Source organism: Gymnodraco acuticeps, unplaced genomic scaffold, assembly GCF_902827175.1.
Source record: "Gymnodraco acuticeps unplaced genomic scaffold, fGymAcu1.1, whole genome shotgun sequence".
Classification (NCBI taxonomy): Eukaryota; Metazoa; Chordata; class Actinopteri; order Perciformes; family Bathydraconidae; genus Gymnodraco; species Gymnodraco acuticeps.
Window position 1 is genome coordinate 821,417 of NW_022990358.1, and position 22,609 is coordinate 844,025.

Below are 22,609 nucleotides of genomic sequence, written 5' to 3' on the forward strand. Positions count from 1 at the left end.
ACCAAAAATGTGTTCCGTGAAAGTAAAGCAAGTTCATAATTAGATAGACATCGTGAGTTATTTATTTTCGGTACAGTTTATGTTGAAACCGTTAGAGAGAGTGGCACACTTGTTAGCCTGTTCCATTCTTCTTCGTTTTCCGCATGGTTTTCCGTAGCCGTGGCTTGGAAGTATACTTGCTTCGTTTCTGAAGGAAGTGACTTGGAAGTACGCGACTACCAAGCCAGCATCCTCGCGATTGAGAAACGGCCACAGTATCGTTTTGACAGGATAAGATCAAATATGGCAAGTAAGTCAACTCATAAATCTAAGTCCTTCTAAGTTCATGCTTTAAGACGAAGATTTGGAGGAGAATGCTGACGACTCTGCTGCACCAACGTTTAGATTTTCTGAGGACCAGAGAAAGTTTGGAGAGGTGATAGACGAAGACAAGTAGGTAATGTCATTGTGGAATTACCAATGTTATGATAATGTAGGCTACAGTCTAAATAAACTGTAATTTGGATAGCAGTCCTATTGTCTGAGTTAGTGAGCAGGAAAGGACTCTTTTAATGATGTTATGTCCCTGCAGTACAAGGCTGACCTGGTTTCTGGTGACCATATAGCCTACAGGTGACAGTTTATACTCCAGCCCTTTTATTATCTTTACACCAGCATGGAGAAAGGCATGTCAGTTCCCCTGTGTGATAGTGGGCAGGAACTGCATGATTGATGCCATGAAGAATTCTTGGACATTAGATGGATATTTAAAGATGAAAATGTGCATAACAAATACACAAAATAAGCTATAAACTTCAAATTTCTTCAAGCACATTTCAAGGGAATATGTGTCGTTATCTTTGTTGAGTTTTTGCTGTTTTGAATCAAATAAGTGAAGATTCAAGTTCTGTTTTATATTTGTTGTTTTATAGGCTTATATCCCATTTTATATAATGTCTATTGAGTAATATGTACGATTAGAAAAAAACTTCATGATGCAAAAAATGACAACTTGATAAGACAAAACTGTTATAAATACATTTTATCAGATTATATTTACAATATGATTCACTCTGACCACCTGGGGGCGCTTTAGGCCCCCAAATGTATTTTAAATGTTCTACAGCAGGGGTGTCAAACTCAATTTCATCGCGGGCCACATTCGCATAAAGGTTGCACTCAAAGGGCCAGTTGTAACTATATAAATATATAATATATATATAAAATAATGTATTAAATTACATGATTGCCTCTGAATTGGATTATTATTATTGGATAGGATAATAACTTAGTAATTAACAGGTAATTAACTACGTCTGAAAGCAGAAGTCCAGGGCAAATAATTGCAAGTCTCTTCAGTGCGCATGTCACAAAACGAGATGCATTGTGGGACATGTAGTTTATGGGCAACCTGCTTCTGTAAAGTGGCATGTAACCGTATAATAAACGTATTATATTCTTTGCAAGCTCTTGCGGGGCCACATAAAATGAAGTCGCGGGCCGGATTTGGCCCCCGGGCCTCGAGTTTCAGACCTCTGTTCTACAGGAAGCAGAGAAAATACATTTTATACATTAAAAACAAAAATGTCTGACATTTTGATTGTACAATCCTTCAATGAGAGATTACAGCAGTGGAGATCAAGTATTTTATGAAAGACATTTCAAAAAAAGTGAATGCAACGTGCCTGACAGGAGAACAATATGTATGACATATTCAAACATATACTTAATCATGACAGAATATAGAAACCACATAATGCAATCAATCATATTCTTCATAAAGTTGAAGAAAGAGTATAATTCATCAAGTAAATAAAGGTAATCCAGTGTTTAGTGTGTATAGTCTTTGTCCTGGCCTGAACCAAATCTGGCACAGTGCCTGACCTTATGGGACCTTTAGCAGGATGGCAGGTTGCCCATTGTGGCAGTGTCAACATAACCATTCAATGCGAGGGCCGTTTCCTCCTGTAGTGGCATGGCAGTGTACATGCAGGCTGTAGGCTTCTGCGTAGTGCTAACTGTGGAGGACGTGTAGCAGTTTCCTCCTTCTCCATTTGTCTCCTGGTCCACACAAGGGCACACGTCTTCCCCGGTCCCTTCTCTCTGCAGCAGTAGCCTGTTATCACAGTCCACCCCCTTCACTTTGCTGTAGTCCTCCCCCTTGGGCAAGTTGGGGCAACCTTCAATGTGGCCACACCTGGACACCACTGGCTGCAGGAGCACCATATCCTCCTTGTTGACCCTCTGGACTTCAACGTACTCGGTGGCGGGCGATCGTTTGCATCCGATGTTGGAGATGTTGACATCGCTCTGGGTTTGGAGTGCCCGATGGGCCAGTGTCTGGGGATGGAGATGATTTTCTTTGTTGCTCAAGCAGAAGTCCGTGTAGCTCGGTCCCAGAGCGTCCTTGGTGCCAGGCTGGGTGAGGAAGGAGGACGTGGAGAGGGAATGCTGCTTGGCCGTCTCAAGTGAGCTCTGTTTGTCCAGGGGGTTTGAGCCATATTGAGGCAGTGGAGAATACACCGAGGGCCAGGTCTTCACCTTCCCACTGGTGTCGTGGTTGATAGCTTCCTCCTTCCAGCCCTGTGTCTCCATCAGACTGCTCTCCCGATTTGTTTGCCTCTCTTCTTCTTTTGTTTCGCCGCACTTGTCCATCAGCAGAGTGTGGCTGTCGCAGCTGCCCCGGCCTGAGTCACTGTCTGATCTGGAGTTCTCAGATTTAAGGCACCCGTCAAGTAGATCCTTGCTCTCCTCCAACATCAGCTCTGGCTCCTCGGGGACATACACCTCTAAGTACTCCACCAGCATCTCCTCGTATTTAGATGCTGAGGCCGGAGGGAAGTTGGGCACAACCAGAGCGCTGAAGATCTCGTCAGAGTTGCCATTCTACACACAGAGAGGAAAGCTTGATTACAGAAAAGCAGTAATGCAATCAGTTGATATTCTCAGAGTTACTTTATAAATCTGAATTTGTTCACATGTGGCTGTTTTACCTTGAGAAGCTTATTATCAAATCCTTTGATTTTAGGACCAGGGACTGGCGGCAGGATACAGTGCTTCAGACTTCTCACACAGGAGAAAGAGATATATGTCAGGGATGTAGACGAAATTAATAAATATGAGAGGAAAATATAAAATCGTGAATATAAGGTTAAGTGTCACATCCTCTGGAGATATTTAACAGTTTCTGGAGCATATCACGGATTCATATCACATCAAAAGTTGAACGTACAAACTTAATGGAATATTCATTATTATGGTTTTTACCTGTGACTGTTCATGTGCAGCAACCATGTGAGGATGAGGAAGATGAGGGCAGAAAAGACTGCAACGAGGATCCACATTGACTTCTCCCGATGGAAATCTTTAACACACATCGCAACAACGTGAGTTATTTCTTCCTAATATTATTGGATTATAAAGTTTATTGCTTATTTATTAATGATAATTATTGTACTTATATTCCATCACTGGAGACTAAAGTTAGCTTAGCTTAGCACAAAGAGAGGAAACAGGGCAAACTGCTAGTCTGGTTCTGCCAAGATAGCAATTAAGTATATTTTAAGAAAGTAAATGTAATATACAGTATATGTGTTCTGTAATGTTAGTAGAGAAGGCAAGACAAGTTTATTCATAGAACATATTTAAACAAAAAGCAGTTAAAAGGGCTTTACACAAATAATAATAACATTATAGGAGTAGATGTCTTACAGTCAGGAACTTTGACGTAGGAAGTGGAACTCCATTCACTCCAGAAGCCGTGATCGGGTTTACAGCGCACCTCGACAAGATATTCCCCCCCCGAGCGCAGGCTGAAAATGTTAAACATCTTCTGCTGGCCTGCATGGTGCATCTGGAAATACAACACAATAACACAGTGAGCAGATATGCACAGTGTGTTGGAGCTATTCATTGTTTTGTAATATTCAATAGTTTATTTTCTTGCTGTTTTGTAGTAAGTTGATCATTATTTAGTGTCGTTATTTAAGTTAATTTGAGGAGTTATAAATGAGCTTCAGATCCTGGGTGATTTGGGCTTTGTTTGCAGACAGATAGAGGAGGGTTTGGACACCGGAAACTCAAATGATCTTTTAATTCTTTGTATCATGGTAAGAGAGGATGTAAAAAACAATGTTCTTTGTGCTGTTTGATTGTTGGAAAGGGAGAAAATAAAGACACAAAAGCTGACACAATGTGTAAATCCATATTTAGTATCCATAGTATTAAGTATGGTTAAACTATTGGAGTAGATATAAGAGAAGGTTCAAGTGCAGAACAGCACCTCAAGTTCACTAACATGCAGTAAGTTGATCATTATTTAGTGTCGTTATTTAAGTTAATTTAAGGAGTTATAAATGCTTTTTTTAAAGGCAGTTTCAGGCCCTGGGTGATTTGGTTTTTGTTTGCAGACAGATAGAGGAGGGTTTGGGCACCGGAAACTCAGATGTTTTTTGTATCAGGGCAAGAGAGGATGTACAAAACAATGTTCTTTGTACTGTTTGATTGTTGGAAAGGGAGAAAATAAAGACACAAAAGGAATTATTTCCCTGGACAATCGACTTTATCCTGCGTAAAAAAACCTTATCCTTTGGCAGCTTACTATGAGTGTTTTATTTGTTTTTGGTTTGAGGACAAACAGCTGCCACAATATGTCAATATATATTTAGTATAAAGTATGGTTAAAATATTAGAGTAGATATTAGAGAAGGTTAAAGTGCAGTACCTCAGGACTAGTTCACTAACATGAGCACTGGAACATTTGAACCATTGATTGGCTCCCTATGGTGAGCACCAGGTGATGTACCTCCCAGTCGTCCTCCTCCTCCTCCAGCCTGACGCGGAGCTCGTAGATGAGAGTGATCCAACCGGAGCGGGTGTCAGCTTTATGTGGCGGTTCCCATGACACAAGGAGGAAGGGCCAGCCCTTATCCTCCATGACTGCCACCGTCAGCTTCTCTGGAGGATTAGGCTCGACTGGAGAGGAAGAGAGGAAATGTGAATAAGAGAGGATGTGTTTTCTTTGTTTGAGGGTTAAAAGGAGGAAGATAAAAAGTATTTAAACATTTACATAACCAGGCATGGGAGGATGGGAATATTTCATGTCATAACTACCAACAAAATTTTCTTGATAATCTTTAAAATATGCTAAACAAAATTGCAAATCCTGGAATTACTATACCTTATATCATAATTAAAGTGTGTTGCCTTTGGGCATAGAAAACACACCTTAACACCATGAAAGGGCATGTGTTGTGCCGTGTGCAAACACCCTGGCTCACGTCCAAGTCAAGTTGAAGAGATGCCAATTAGAAGGCTAAGATGAATAATGACATCAGCGTTGGTAAATACTTGGTGTTAAATAAGTTAAACAAAGTAATGATTTCCATTGCGTCAGAACTGAAGTTTAATGGAAATAAAAAGCTTCTTACAGCAGTTTGTAAGCCATTCAGAGGCTGAGCACACGTAATATTATGCAAGGGGTTTTATGGTCTTCATATGAATTCCTTGTCACCCTTCATAACAAACTTAACAATACAATCTTGATAATTACTATAAACTTTGGTATGATATTCATGAGTCTTTTTTTTATTATTCAATGTTGCGTTGAGAAGTGGGGACTGTGAAAAGAGGATTATTTCTTTACTTGTTTTTACGGCTCCTGATCATTGAACAGCAAAGGAAATAAAACCTTGGTGAATTAATTGATACAAAAAACAAGAGAACAAATACAAGAAAATGTGTTGGCTTTCTGCATTAGGTCTTTTGCGTGAGTCTGTTCTTTTTTTAGTTAATAATTCCAGTTTTTAAATAAGGCTCTATTTTAAGTCACTCTTTCACAATTATCCCAAAAATGGAAATGTATAACAATCAATTTCTTGTGACTGTTTTATTTATCATGATTTGAAATACCTATATCATATTTAAACCAAGTAGCCAAGTGTGTGTGTGTTTGAGATAAATGTTAATATTTAGGCTTTAAGTTATCTTCACGGCCGACACATTGTAAGTTATTGTAAGTTAAGGCAGATAACAGAATGATATCAATGCAGCTATTAGAGACGAGAGGAGCACTTTGAGATAAGCAGCCTCAAGGGCAACCAGAGTTACTTTAAGCCTTTTCATTATTTTATGAAACAGACAACATGCATTGCAACATGACAGAATGGGACCTAATTTCTACCTCATCTAATATTAATATAATGTATTCATAGTACTGCCCACTATTTATATTTAATCAGATGAAATAAAAAGGCTGAAATTGTTCTAAATGTTTCAATGTCAAAAAATCCCACGAGGAGACAAAAACCAGCAGTGTGTGTTAGCTAATCTCTCAGTGCTAAACACAACTTGTATGAGGCTTCCAACCCAAAGCCCCATTTGTTTCTACTTTTAGGTCACAAACATATAAATATTTAATTTAAAAAATGGCTATGTAATTTCCTAAAACAGCAGGCCATTGTAGAATCTAAAAAAAGATCACTCGACGAATATAAAATAGCCTAATTATTTTCGGACTATTTTCAGCCATGGAGTAATACGTATTCTGTGCTCTGGTTAGTATTTTCAGCTGCAGGACTGTGTTCCTGCGAACATGTCAGTGCTACAGTTGGGCTCTTATAAGTTTTATATAATAGTGTTGCACAAAAGAATAAACTATAGGCTTGGAATGGCAATATTTAATAGGAGCATCAGTTAATTTATTATAAATATAGAATATCAACAGATTTATCCTTTAACGGTGCTCACATTCTCTTCATTTCGACTGTACATATCAACCATTTACTGTAAAAATAGTGACTTTCATTGCACAGTTACAACTGAATGGACGGTGAGTACCCAGATTGCCTTGTCCCCAGTGTTCCACTAAGCAGCTGTGTGTTAGAATACACTTTTGTAATCCTTATGGGGCCATTGTGTCTAGAACGAACATCACAATAGCAAACAGAACGTGTTTCCTCACCAATATAAACCACATCTATGTCCACTGGATCAGAGAAGGCCCTCCCCAGTGCGTTGGTGGCCACCACGCTGATGTTGTAGTTGACCCAGATGGACGTGTCGTTCTTGTTGAAGAAGCAGGAGTTCTCTCCAGCTGTGTGGTAGTCGGGACACTCGTACACTGTCTCGGAGCTGTAAGAGAGGCAGGGGAGCAGCATGTCATCGCATGTGTGCATGTGTACTGTATTGCACGGCCACATTTCCGAAGAACAGCATGCAAACTTCACGCTACATTTCCTGAAACTTTGTATGAGTGTGTGCAGGACAAGATGAGACACTAAGAGAGGGTGATTGCAAGATAAATAGAAATACAGAACTAGAAGACCATTTTCAGAGCCATAAACAGCAGCCTCCGCCTCGCCAAGAACACAAACAAACCCCAAGCTGCTTATTCTAAAATGTGAATGAGCTGATTAATAACTTAAGGAAGACTTGACATTCTTTTTGCCCAAGTTTTTCAATTCTCTCTCTGAACATGACAAACAACCATGTGTTTGAGTCGGATGTGTGACATTGAAGAGCAAAATCGTGTATAAGATGCATGTTGAGCATTGTTCTGTCGACTTTGTGGTGCTTTTTTTTTTTTAATGCTGGGTAGTTTCCTTTTGTTGAACTATGTAGTAGGCTAGGCTATGCCCTTTAGATGAGATGATATTATCTTCCTCATACCGATCACTTTTTGCATTGCTTAAATAGCCAAATTCATTCCTATCTTTTAAATCAGAGCCTTATGTCTCCACCACTTCTCAATACAAAGTTACGCCTGTTTTTTTCTGTTTGAACTTCAACTTCTCCAGAGGCCTGTATGACGAAGCCGGTTCAACATAACCTGGATATGTTTGAGTTACCCGGTTTACCTAATCCAAAACAAACGTGCTCTCGCTAAGCGGTCCTACGACGCTGGTTATCAACTCGTTAACTCAAACCAGGGGGGTATACTACGAAGCAGAATTTTCGGTTAGCCGGCTAACTTCAGGGAAAACTCTGGGTTTCCAGTCCTACGAAGCTGGTTCTCTTTTTTAGTAGGCTAGATCTCCATGGTAACTTATGCTGTGCGGCTAACCTGGGGGTATACTACGAAGCAGGATTTTCGTTTAGCAAGATAACTTCTGGGATTTCCGATACTACGAAGCTGGTTCACTTTTTAGCGGGCTAGATCTCCATGGTGACTTATCCTGGAACCTAGCCTGTGCTCCGAAGCCGGATAGGTTCCAGGATAAGAGATCAACTCAACTATTATACTATTAGGCTATGTTAAGAAAGCTTAATTAAATATCTGCCACAACATAAGTAACCGGATCAAAGTAACATTACGTAGCCTACAGTCAGCGGCACTGTGAGTGCAGACGTCGATGTGTCCCATTATCATTCATATCACATCATATCACATCATAATGTAGGCTATCATACATTTCCTTATCTGAGTCAGCTGAGCCGTATCTGGCCGTGCAACACTCACAGTGTCACATAGGCCTACTGTATACAGAAGTATTATTTTAAGCAACACATTAAGTTGACGAAACACTCGAGTCAAATGTAATTAAAGTCAGATCCACTCGTGTCTTGGACGGGGCAGTGATATCATAAACCTGTTAATGTACGCATTCAAACACTTGTTCTGTTACCAGCTGTATTCACCTTGCAGGTGCAGCTATGTGGTTTTTATCCTGGATAAAGTGTTTAAGTCATGGATGTTTAAAGTTTAAGGTCTTCATATTTGACTAATATTATAGTTGACTTTTCATTCAGGAAGTATGACGCTGCGCTGTCAGTACGCTTGTCCATGTTTGTGATTGGTCGAATGCTCCAAATACCACCCCTTCCATGTGAACGCGCACCTAACTAGATAGGACACGGCTGGCTTGAGCGATCCACTTGATAACCCGCGTTGTAGGACCGTTTAGAGAGAGCGCGTATGTTTTGGATTAGGCCAACCGGCTAACTCAAACATATCCAGGTTAGGTTGAAACAGCTTTCGTAGTACAGGCCTCAGCTTTGCCCTATCTAGTTAGGTGCGCGTTCACATGAAAGGGGTGGGGCTAGCAACATTTGACCAATCACAAACATGGACAAGCGTACTGACAGCGCAGCGTGTCATACTTCCTGAATGAAAAGTCAACTATAATATTAAACAAATATGAAGACGTTTAAACATCCATGACTTAAACACTTTATCCAGGATAAAAGCCAAATAGTATGAATACAGCTGGTAAAAGAAAAAGTGTTTGAATGCATACATGATTAACAGGTTTATGATATGCCCCGTCTACAACGAGTGGATCTGACTTTAATTATTAATTAATTAATTTTTTTTTTTTAAACTTAGTACTTTTTAATGCATGCAACATATGTAACATTAAACTGTCTGTGGCTCTTTTTCTGCTGTAACAAATTACATTTCCCCTCTGTGGGACTAATAAAGGTATTCTGATTCTGACATTCTGATCTTACATAAAGAATATCTTACAAAAGCATATTTTATTACTATGGCTCTAATATTTTCCGCAGCACTAACCAAATTGTTCTCTTTGTTTCCAAATCCTCACCTTCATTTGCCTGCCTTCAGTCTCCTTGACTACAAGTAGCTTGCTAAATGAGTGAATGAAGCGTTTTAGGTGAGCAGTAATCATCTTTTATTTTATTTCTTTGTCAGTTCCTTATCTGGCTTGTACAATCTGAAATAGCCGCTGTCACAAACAGCTACCATATCATTTTCTGTAATCCTTATCCTCTTTCACCTGTGTGGGGACATCAATGCTCAAACCACCAGTAATTGCTATACTGACGTTAAGCTTATAAGTATTTGAATGTGGCGTCCTCATATTTGCTTTACGCTCAAAGCCTTTTATACTTAAATCAAACCAGCGTGTCCTTGTTTGCCCCTACATTTTACCTCTATTTATGGTCAACTATCCATCTGGCTCATCCAGAGGCCTGTACTACGAAGCTGGTTCAACCTAACCTGGATATGTTTGAGTTAGCCGGTTGGCCTAATCCAAAACATACGCGCTCTCGCTAAACTGTACTACGACGCGGGTTATCAAGTGGATCGCTCAAGCCAGCCGTGTCCTATCTAGTTAGGTACGCGTTCACATGAAAGGGCTGGTATTTGGAGCATTCGACCAATCACAAAAATGGAGAAGCATACTGACAGCGCAGCGTCATACTTCCTGAATGAAAAGTCAACTATAATATTAGACATGAAGAAGTTAAACTTTAAACATCCATGACTTAAACACTTTATCCAGGATAAAAGCCACATAGCTGCACCTGCAAGGTGAATATACCACTGCTACGCTGACGACACCCAATTAATTCTGTCCTTTTCCCGCTCAGAGACCCAGGTCGCACGCATCTCTGCTTGTCTAGCTGACATCTCTCAGTGGATGTCTGCTCATCACCTCAAGCTCAACCTTGACAAGACTGAACTGCTCTTCCTTCCGGGAAAAGATTGTCCCACTCTTGACCTAACAATCAACATCGGCACCTCAGTTGTTTCCCCGACTCAGACTGCAAGGAATCTGGGTGTGATCCTAGATAACAAACTGTCCTTCACTGCAAACATTGCTGCTACAACCCGCTGCTGCAGATACACTCTTTACAACATCAGGAGGATAGGTCCCCAGCTGACTCAGAAAGCGACTCAGGTTCTAGTCCAGGCTCTCGTCATCTCACGCCTAGACTACTGCAACTCCCTCCTGGCTGGTCTACCTGCATGTGCCATCCGACCTCTGCAGCTCATCCAGAATGCAGCGGCTCGTCTGGTCTTCAACCTTCCTACATTTTCCCAGACCACTCCGCTCCTCCGCTCCCTTCACTGGCTTCCGGTAACTGCTAGAATCCACTTCAAGACACTGGTACTTGCTTACCATGCTGCGAATGGATCTGGCCCTTCGTACATCCAGGACATGGTTAAACCGTACACCCCAGCGCGTGCACTACGCTCTGCATCAGCCAAACGACTCGCTGCGCCCTCGCTGCGAGGGGGACCCAAGTTCCCATCAGCAAAAACACGTGGGTTTGCTATCCTGGCTCCAAGATGGTGGAATGAGCTCCCCATTGACATCAGGACAGCAGATAGCTTACACACCTTCCGGCGCAGACTGAAAACTCATCTCTTTCGACTCCACTTCGAGCGATAGAACTATTAACAAAGCACTTATATACTAATAAAGGACTGGCTTATCTAAAGCCAGTTGAGTAGCACTTGAAATGTTTGGCTCTATGAAACCTGATGTACTTATATGATTCTGTTTTCTTCAAGGTTGTGTCTTCCTGGTCGAATGTACTTATTGTAAGTCGCTTTGGATAAAAGCGTCAGCTAAATGCAATGTAATGTAATGAATACAGCTGGTAAAAGAAAAAGTGTTTGAATGCGTACATTAACAGGTTTATGATATCACTGCCCCGTCTAAAACACGAGTGGATCTGACTTTAATTACATTTGATTCGAGTGTTTCGTCAACTTAATGTGTTGCTTAAAATAATACTTCTGCATACAGTATGTGACACTGTGAGTGTTGCACGGCCAGATAGGGCTCAGCTGACTCAGATAAGGAAATATATGATACATTATGAAGTGATATGCCGCGGACTGTACTTGATGTTACTCTGATCCGGTTACTTATGTTGTGGCAGATATTTAAGTAAGCTTTCTTAACGCTAATGTTATAATAGTCAGATTGCTCTGAAGATGGAGGTGATATTCTATTAATGTTCACGTTCACACAGTCGGTGATTTTTGCCGGCCGTCTTTCCTGCAACGGCAGCTTTTCTGTATTTCCTTTCTCCTGTAATATGACGTGATCGCTTTAAACTCCGCACACTGAGCTCTGATTGGTCAGCAGTCGGTGCTTTCACTGAGTTGAGCTCTTAGCCTGCAACCTAACCTGCTCCGGAGCAGGGGGGTATACTATGAATCTAGTTCAACCTATCCTGGATATGTTTTGAGTTATCCGGTTGATTTAATCCAAAACATACATGCTCTCGCTAAACTTTCCTACAACGCTGGCTATCAACTCGTTCGCTCAAGCCAGCCGTGTCCTATCTAGTTAGGTGCGCGTTCACATAAAAGGGGTGGTATCTGGAGCATTCGACCAATCACAAACATGGACAAGCGTACTGACAGCACAGCGTCATACTTCCTGAATGAAAAGTCAACTATAATATTAGACATATGAAGAAGTTCAACTTTAAACATCCATGACTTAAACACTTTATCCAGGATAAAAGCCACATAGCTGCACCTGCAAGGTGAATACAGCTGGTAAAAGAAAACGTGTTTGAATGCGTACATTAACAGGTTTATGATATCACTGCCCCGTCCAAGACACGAGTGGATCTGACTTTAATTACATTTGACTCGAGTGTTTCGTCAACTTAATGTGTTGCTTAAAATAATACTTCTGCATACAGTATGTGACACTGTGAGTGTTGCACGGCCAGATACGGCTCAGCAGACTCAGATAAGGAAATATATGATACATTATGATGTGATATGAATGATAATGGGACACATCGACGTCTGCACTCACAGTGCCGCTGACTGTAGGCAACGTAATGTTACTTTGATCCGGTTACTTATGTTGTGGCAGATATTTAATTAAGCTTTCTTAACATAATAGTATAATAGTTATAATAGTCAGACTGCTCTGAAGATGGGAGGTGATGTTCTATTCATTTTCACGTTCACACAGTCGGTGATTTTGGCCGGCCGTCTTTCCTGCAACGGCAGTTTAAACTGTATTTCCTCCGCACACTGAGCTCTGATTGGTCAGCAGGCGTGGTGCTTTCGCTGAGTTTATCTCTTATCCTGGAACCTATCCGGCTTCGGAGCACAGACTAGGTTCCAGGATAAGTCACCATGGAGATCTAGCCCGCTAAAAAGTGAACCAGCTTCGTAGTACCAAAAATCCCAGAAGTTATCTTGCTAAACGAAAATCCTGCTTCGTAGTATACCCCCAGGTTAGCCGCACAGCATAAGTTACCATGGAGATCTAGCCTGCTAAAAAGAGAACCAGCGTCGTAGGACCGGAAACCCTGAGTTTTCCCTGAAGTTAGCCGGCTAAGCGAAAATCCTGCTTTGTAGTACAGGCCTCTGCTCCACCAATCCGAATGAAACAAAATGACAGCGTGAAAGATGAAGCCGCTCACTTTTCTTTGCGATAGTACAAGGCGTAGGTAGTTGGCAGACCCCCATCAGAGCCTGGCTCCCACCAGCATGTGAACGTCTCTTTTTCCGGAGAACGACATCTAGTCTGTGTGGGCTTCTCTGGTGGGCTGTAGCCTAAAGACAGACAGGACAAATACGAAAATGAAGTCAAACACTATAAGAGACAGATGGGAATTGTGTATACTAGACAAATCCACAGATAAACAACACTTTTACGTATCCCCTTCTAATTGTTCTGCTCTTGCTGCTTGCTTATAAGATACTAGTACTACTACATCCAAACACTTACTTTTTTCCTTTGCATGTGCTGTAAAAAACAGCATCAACAGCAAGAGGACTTCCATGACGCTCTTCATCATGGCACCACAACCCATTGGCTGTTGAGTTCAGAGAAAACAGAAAAACAAAGACAGTTGATGTGATGCCCCTGTGCGTTCATCTAGAGAGGGTGTGGCTGTGCTGTCTGTGCTGTATTGATTGCCTTGATTGTAGTAACTCAGGGCACCTGGGTCTGGTGCCCTGCAGCTATGTAAAGCCTCTCTGCTCCTCTCTGCTTTCTCTTCAGTTGCTTCACTTTGTGCACCTCAACACCCTCACACATACATGTCCATGCAACCCTCACCCTGCATTTACCACTGACGTCCACACCTCATACTTTACTTACTTTGCACTTAATTAATTTGGTTGATTTGAATTGTTTGTGTAAATAAACATCTTTTGCTAACCGTTGACATGGTGTGTCTCCTCTTTGTAGTGGCCTTTTGAGCCAGGTCATAACAGTTGAGTATAGGGAAACTCTCTGATCTGTGCTTTTGACAAACTCGTGACCCACAATGTTTGATGCCGTCTTCCACAACAGCGTCTTCCACAACATGCTTGCAAGATAAAGGACTGCCCGCTGTGGTTGGATGTTTGTCACACATCCTCATTGCAAATAAAGAAATAAGGAAAAAAAAAACATGTTGATTCAATAAAATACTGGATACATTTCTTCTGAGATCATTTATGCTTAGAAAACATTTCAGCAATGATATTTTTTTGCGAATATTACTGAATCCTACCAATCGAGATAACTTCCAAAACACCCATGTCTTTAACAGACATGATAACGATTGCAAAGTCACAAAATCTGGTTCCAGAACCGTAAATAATGTGATGAAGTGAAAGAAAATCTCCTCCAAATGTATGCGGTTTTACTAGGGATTAAAAAAACCATCATCTCTGTTTCTGTCTACCTCGACCAGCTGGCACATGCAGCGTGACTGATTGCATAACCCAACTTCAGGCTTTTGACTCATCGACAGAGACAAACACAGCGGGAGGCTGGTTTTCCCCGACTCCCGTTTGCATGACTAGGAAATCTGCAATTCTCTATACACGTGCAGAGAGTTCTCAATGAACCAATGGCAAGCAGGGAGGGAGATGATGCAGAGGGTAAACAGATAGGAGAGCTGATGCATTGGATGTAAGAAAGCCCTTCATCACTCAGTTGCTCTCCCTTTCTTCTGATTACTGATGATGAGAAAGTGTTGCTGTCACTTGATGAATTGACATTTTAAATTGAGAGACTTCTTGATTTCCAGCTAAGCTAAACATGCATGGTGAAATTCTCACACAAAGCCTCCAAAATCCTCTGCCTTCCCACACTCAGTCTGTCACGATATGAACCTCAGAGCCATCACATGACGAGCACTCAGAATAGCCAATGGCACCGATCACTCCCTTAATCAACATTACATATTACTACCATCTGCTCGGAGATACAGGAACTTTCCCTTCTGCAAACGCAACCATGAGTAATCCTCATTGAGAGCTGTGGTGGAGGAATGCATACATAGATGTTATGAACATATTTATGTTGTTTGTGTTGTACTGGCCTTGAAAATAAAATAATTCAAGATGCAAATTAGGGTTGCACTATGATCAGATTTATACTTTATGATTACGTGGCCTAAAAGTGTTCATGATATAATCTAATTTATAAATGAAAATAAAATAAAGCTCTGTCCAATAAAAAATGTTGGGATACTGTGAGAAGTAAATTATTTATAATTAAAATGGCAGGAAATTGTTTCCTAAAAGTATTTCCAAACAGAAATATTATGGGATTGTTTTTTTATTGAAGCCATGGGAAGTCGCACTTTCGTATGAAAAAGGTTTAGCTTGAAGGGACATAAAAAAACCTGAACTATACATTATTTTTCTAAGATTATCAATAATGGTCCGGTTTTATTCTTTAGTGGTAGCTTTGCAGGCAGCTCTTTAAGGCTGCACCCTTCATTGTTATCACATAGACTTTCAGCAAGGGACTTTTACCAACTCTTCGTTATGGTACTTTTTTCAATATCTCCCCTCTGATCTGATAATTGGCATTAAGGTTAAGGCACTGGATTAGCCACCTGCTGCATATAGACTTCTTACGTCCCAAATTGAATAAGCTGCTAAGCTGGGAAAGCCCTGGTTAACTGTGAGAAGCTCTTGCCTCACAGATAAATAATGGTCCATGTTTACCTTGTGCTTATAAACTGTATATCCATCCATGTTTATGGTCTTCATAGAGAGACAACTTATTGTTTCTGCTTCATTTATGTCACTTTGAGATCACAAGATACAATTACAGACACACAATTAAAGAATTATATATAGGAGCAAATATTATTTAACTACTTTTCTAAAAATGTCTCGGGAATAATCTCAGATGTGTACCTGCGTCATCTATTAATTCTCTACATTAAATGGCATACTACAACATAAACAAACCAGCCAGTCAGGTCAACTAGAGGCTAAAACCTCAATTCAGACTCATGAATATCAATCATTTACGATTTATGTTCAGGAGCTGCTTTTCCGTTTCAAAAGGGGAGGGGAGAACGTGTCAAATGACATGTTGAGGTGAAAATGTGAGCATTGAAGCAAGATGATCCCCTCCGGGCAGAGTTGTACTACTACCCACCTTCGCAAAGGTGATTAATTCATGCACTGAAACACACAGCTGAGCATCGCAGGAGCAGTCAGGTTTCTTAGAACCTATAGTCTTTCTTCATGGAGGTTAAAGTAAAACATTTGAAGATTTTATTTAAATATGGGTCTGTTAAGTTACCATTCATGTCATATGGCAATATTCCTAGGTAAACCACCATTTGTGGTTCGTTGGAAATGATATTCGAAACCACATGTACCGCTTACGCATACAGCGACGTGCAGTCAGGGGAGGCAGAGCCTCACCTGTCATACTCCAATGTAACGGAAAAACAACTAAAGAAAAACTAAATATGAATAATAATAAAATGTCTCCACTGATCTGTGTTGTAAATGTGATTTCTGTATGATTCCAATCGCTTTTTATAGTCAAAATCAGCAAATTGGCCGAGCTCCGCTACAACTACATGGGAGCGATGAGGAGTGAGGCAGGGACGAGCTCTGCCTCTCGTAAGCCCACAGTAACTTGCTGGAGCGCGGGCACTAATGTAGCGCGGGCACTTATTTTGTGAGCGTGCTCAAGCCAGTTACTGTGGGGTGAGGTGAGGCACAGATGAGATCTGCCTCACCTCAGAATGCGTCACCCCACAGAAACTGGCTGGAAAGCGGGCCCTAAGCGCATGCCTGCACCATCTCACTGTATGTCACCAATGTAATGTTTGTAGATCCCTTTATTACATTTATCCTCGCCATCCATAGTCTCTAAATAACTTATTTCACGTATATGATATTTAGGCTCGCTGGTCTCATCATACAACGGCAATGAAAAAAGCACCAGGGGAGGCAGCCATAACCTCTGCCGCACTGAAGGGGGCGCATGTGAGCCCACAGGTTCTTGTTGCTACTGTTATTCTACCCAGACGCAAACAACAAGCTAGACTTTTGAAACTAGAGGAAGATAAGGAGGACTTTTACAAAAATGTAATGGAGATTGTTGTCCAGAAGGATAGCATGGACTTCATCTTCAAGTCAAGGTACAGTAGGGCCTGGCTCATTTCGTGGCATCTGCAGGCAGTGGCAAGTCCTTCCGGCATATGCCACAGAGGCCACTACTCTGTAGTAGCTGTGGCAAGTACTTCCGGCATATGCCACAGATGCCACAACTTGCCGAGGCATCTGCCGCTGCTCAACGGGAGTTGCCACAAGATGCCAGAGTAAGAGAACGTTTACGGTAGCTGCCACTCGCCTTCCGTGGCAAATGCTGCTATTTAAACCCGTATTTATCGTGTAAAATGTCGCTGTTTTGGCATGACTTTATCGAACTGATCTGTACACAGGACTGATGATCTGTGCACAGGGTTGGGTTGTAACTGAATACATGTAACGGCGTTACGTAATCAGAATACAAAAACCAAGTAGCCTAACTGTATTCAGCTCGCGTTACATTTGAAAAACAACTAATCCGAATACAGTTACTTTCGTAAACCTGAAGTGAATACATGTTGGAATACTTATTGGAATTATTGGTGGAAAAGTTTCCTCACAAAATATATCCTAATATTCATTACCGGCAGAACTGTGTGCACAGCGCAGCAGCATGTTTGTGAGGCCCCGCCCCCGCACGCAGATGACAGAGAGATCTCTTTTTAAATATATTGAAAGTTAGAAACGGAGATGGTTCGATAAAACGTGCAAGATAACGTTTATGTAGCATTTCTTTATTGTCGAAATGATGACATTTCATAACTGGATCAAATCAAAGTGAATGGCCTGCTGCTGCTGAAGGCATGGGGCAAATATAAGTCCTTTGCCTAATTTATAAAGTAAACCTTAGCATCTCACTAGCAGTGGCAACTGCAATCAGTTACAGCTGCCCTAAGTCTGTAGCCAAGTCTAATAACACCAGTGTACACGTTGCTGTGTCAATACAGATATTTATTTGTTAATTATTTGTCTTTACTAGTCATACACCTGGTTTATCATAGCAAGCAGTGGAAACTCCCCTTAAGAAGCGACAATTGCCAAGGGCGTTGCAACCCTCACTCGCCAATATTTCATCATAAATATAGCACGTTTGTTTATTTTAGCAAACCATGCTCCAAGTAAAATTGAATAGAAATTATAATGTTTAAAAAAATAGAGATCGGACCATCAGTCCTGTGCACAGATCATCAGTCCTGTGTACAGATCAGTTCGATAAAGTCATGCCAAAACAGCGACATTTTACACGATAAATACGCATTTGCCACGGAAGGCGAGTGGCAGCTACCGTAAACGTTCTCTTACTCTGGCATCTTGTAGCAACTCCCGTTGAGCAGCGGCAGATGCCTCGGCAAGTTGTGGCATCTGTGGCATATGCCGGAAGGACTTGCCACAGCTACCACAGAGTAGCGGCCTCTGTGGCATATGCTGGAAGGACTTGCCACTGCCTGCAGATGCCACGAAATGCGCTTGCTGTCTCTCTCAAGGTAAGACCACAATTGTAATGAACATGGGATCTTACTAAGAAAGAACAATCCAATATTTAGATGTTGGGTATCCTTTTGTTGAACAGTCTGTTTAAAATGAATCGAAGCATCAGACTAAAAAAGCTTTTGAAAATAACCGAACATTTCGATTAAGGTCAAAATATAATATTTGTAAATCTGACTCTGAAAGAGTCAGTGCCTCACCAGCCATGAACCTCACCGCACGTCACTGCAGCGATATATGCCGCCAGAAAATAATTGAGATTGTTCAAAGAGAACAAAGTACACAATACCTCCTCAATGATTTACTGCAGGGTCAAATATTTCAGTTTTGTATTGATTAATGTTTACACAAAGTCGCATGAAATAAGTTAATAGTTCAGCTATATCAAAAAACTCATTTTGCTCAGTGCACTGTAAGCGCTCTTTTGTAACCACTTGCATTCATAAAAAAATAAAATAAAATAGCTTCAGTATTTCGACAAGGAAATTCTCAAGGCAAGTCTTTTCAAGTACAGGAACTATGGCTCTACAGTGACAATAGACGCACAGGAGGTTTGGCATTATGAAAATGCAGTGGGTGGCTGTAACAGTTCCTTGAGTATCTGTCATTTTATCAGAAGATACAGATAGTGTACACTGCATTTGTAAACGTGACCATGAACTAAAAGAATATGTCAAACAGATACTCAGAATCACTCGACCTGCTTTTATGTCAAAGCGTTGACATTTATTCCTGAGAAGACTAAACACTTCCCAGTAGCATACAAACCGGTTGGAGAGCCAAACCAACCCTTTCTAGGAATAATATTTTCCTTACAAGGACATTCAAGGGTGGAGGGCAACAGAAAAACAATACGTAGAACTTGAACTTGCTGCTCCAAAGGACAAGAAAAGTTGATTATGATGAGCCCAAGACTTTTGAACTATTGTCACCCTCAGGACAGGCTTAGGCTTAGTCACACTGACAAAAGCTACAGGTAGCATGATAATAATAAAAGATCCCAGTTTAAAATCATTTGATATGCTTCTGTTGCTCTGTACAATACAAGTTCCCCAGACAGTAGACTTCACTGTACTGGCAGGGTTCAAAATATACAGAGACTAAGCTTAAAGTCCAATAATGCAGTAGGCAGTACACATTATGGTTGTGCTTACTTACACAAACAGCCATGTTTATGTGTCTGCTGCATACATGAATAAACAGCTCCCACAGTTAAGGTTATGACAAGAATTTGACTCTCAACTTCATACGATAAACTATAAAAAAACAACACATGTTGTCGCCTATTTTGGTACTGTTCCAGTTATGGCATCACTTTTTTACTTCATTGTTGTGAATGCATGGCCGTGCAAATGGTACTTCCTCTATTGTCTTGCCCTAACTTTATCCTGTGCCCTCCTGTCTTTGATGCATTCACTCAGGAGTATTAAAATAAATGCTTCAAGGACAGCAGACAATACAGCCTACGCTATCATTCAGCATAAATTATGAACTGATATTGTAAGGCAAGAATTGGGTCACTATAATAGAGGAACAAACTAGGATACCTGTATTTATCGTGTGCCATACAGCAAGACACATGTGCATGTTTTAAAATGTGAAAAAGTTCTTATTTCTCCTGACACAGATGGGGTTCGAGGAATAGACCTGACCATGGGCGTAATTACATCATTATAATGATGTAATTACGCCCATCTGGTTTATCTTTATCAAATAGAGACATTGGGTGAAAAAGCAAAGCTGTGTGGGTACATGTGAAATGGAGAATGAATACTTGTTTTGTCACCTAGTTGAAAAAGGATTAAGGAGAGTGCATGAGTCAGTAACTGCCTTAAAAAAGAGCAGTACTCATAAGGTTGTGAAGAGAAGTTATTGAGCAAGCACTTAGCCAACTGAAAGTAAAAATATACCCTTTTTAACATGAACAAATCATTGGAATAGATAAGCACGCATTTTGAATTAAAGGCACAATAAATGTACTGATTTAAAAAGTATCCCTAATGGACTTTATGATTCATGTTTGACCTTAAAATTAAAGACCCAGTGCAGGACTAACCATGGAAAAAGCCAGTAAGCTGCATGCAGGCACAGTCCTAATCCAGTATTGAACTTGGTGCTGTAATGGCCGAGGGCCCTTTTCACCTTTCCCGACCAGCAGATCATGACCCTGGAAATCCCATTAAATGGCTGCCACACCATCCTCCTCCTCCTAGCTGAAGGCAACAACCTGCCTGTCGGCGTCAACCAGCTCATCCAGATCAACATGAAAGTATGCGGTAACTGATTTAGAGTTAAATTGTTTTAATGTAAAGTATAAAATATTAAGTATAACCCTTTTAGATTTACCCTACCAAAATCACTTAACTGACTCGCATGATCTGAAAACCTTAGCATCAAAGATCTAACAGTGCTTTTATCTTTATTTGAATTAATGTTTAACATTTGAATGGTGGACCTTTCACTCTATCAAGAGTTTGATCTTTCTTTCTTTTTTGTGTCTGTATGCTGACATAGTTTTATATTATTTTCGCATTGGCAGAGGTGGGAGAAGTATTCAGTTATTGTGCTTGAGTAAATAAAGAAGTACCAGAGTAGGAATACTCTGCTACAAGTAAAAGTCTTGCATTCAAAATGTTTCTCAAAAGTACAAAAGTATAAGCAGCAAAATATGCTTAAAGCACCAACAGTAAAAGTACTCATTATGCAGATTGGCTTATTCCAGATGAATTATTGATGCATTAATGTGTTTGTCAAAGCTGGTGCAGCTAGTTTTCATGACTTTGTATGCTGCAGGGTAGCTTGTGAATTTACTCCAGGTGTGACTTAAGTCTTATTTAAGTGTTGATTATATTTCATATCATTATTACAAATCAAAGTAACTAGGTATTAAATACATGTAGTGGAGTAAAAGTACACTATTTACCTCTGAATTGTAGTGGAGAAGTACAAAGTAGCACAACATTGAAATACTCAATTAAAGTACAAGTCTGTCAAAATTGCACTTGAGTGCAGTACTTGAGTAAATCTACTTAGTTACTTTCCACCACTGATGGGAACATCCAAACACAAAAACATGACCCTGACAGTCCATCATCTGAAACTAAACTCCACTGCCTCCCTATCTCTCTTCAGACCGATGCTAGAATCTGCCCTGAGAAGTAAATGCATTTCTTACCAGCAGCTGAGAGGTGTTTTAGTCTCGGTGCATTGGCCGTGGTGACTCCTCCACTGGCTCCCGCAGCAGCAGACTTACCGATTTGAGTAACTGGTTTACCGGGATGACAGCAGGCGTGGACACATGCATAACCGGCAGCTCAGCCGTCCGCCAGCGAAGAAATCCCCGCATCCTCGCCGAGGCTGTGATCCAGGGGGAGGGCGGGGCACAGTAGCCCAGCCCCACGTGCACACCCCGCCCCCAGCATTGGTTTCTGCAGAGCCGGGTGAGAGAGTTGCCCGAAGTAAAGGAGGGTGAGACCGGACAGACCGGCTGAAGGATCTCATACCAAGTTCCTAAAAGGCGTAACAGTTGACAACAAACGTAAACGTAAAGAAAGTGTGGGGAAAAAAAGATGAAGAAATTAAATAAGAATGAATATGGAAACAGAGCTGTGTAGTATTCCTACAGTGTGATTAAATGATATAAATTAAATTAAAGTCACATACATTTTGCTTTTAAAGGGCACAATTATATAAGAAAATCGAATTATATATATAACCATCTTGAATTGTTTCTGATAATTCTGAGATTTTCCAGTCAGTTAATTTGCTCTAAGAGTATGTTTTCAATGGTAAAAGTATTAGCAGATCTTTTTAAGGCGAGACACCCCAGGTGAATAGGGTAATTTTTTTAACTTAAAGGTATCAGCTAGAAATGTCTCCAGTTAATTACTTACAATAAGGCAATTGTCTTTTGTATTACAAGTTTTCTGAAATAGCATGTTTAAATATGCAAATTTGCCATTATCTCATTAAATATGCACATATTTTAACACATTTCAGGAATCGAAATCTGAACTTTGGATATAGCCAGATTCAAAATTCTTGTTTCATTTTGTAGTCATATTAGTA

The 22,609-nt window shown here is 40.7% G+C and overlaps 1 protein-coding gene across 3 annotated transcripts; it reads right to left on the bottom strand.

The window, feature by feature from the left end:
- Positions 1-1,008: 1,008 nt before the first annotated feature.
- Positions 1,009-22,030, bottom strand: prlra (prolactin receptor a). 3 transcript variants are annotated; one of them, XM_034224180.1, is made up of 9 exons: positions 21,795-22,030; positions 13,440-13,527; positions 13,132-13,264; positions 6,941-7,110; positions 4,784-4,953; positions 3,691-3,832; positions 3,247-3,343; positions 2,973-3,042; positions 1,009-2,865 (listed from the first exon to the last, which is right to left on the bottom strand). In XM_034224180.1, the coding sequence occupies exons 1-9, from the start codon at positions 21,885-21,887 to the stop codon at positions 1,876-1,878; spliced, it is 1,953 nt and encodes a 650-aa protein (XP_034080071.1). In that variant the 5' UTR covers positions 21,888-22,030; the 3' UTR covers positions 1,009-1,875. The 3 variants fall into 3 exon arrangements, with proteins under 3 accessions (XP_034080071.1, XP_034080073.1, XP_034080072.1); XM_034224182.1 differs by having other exon boundaries at positions 21,717-22,025; XM_034224181.1 differs by lacking the exon at positions 21,795-22,030 and adding an exon at positions 13,876-13,916.
- Between the last annotated feature and the right edge of the window lie 579 nt (positions 22,031-22,609).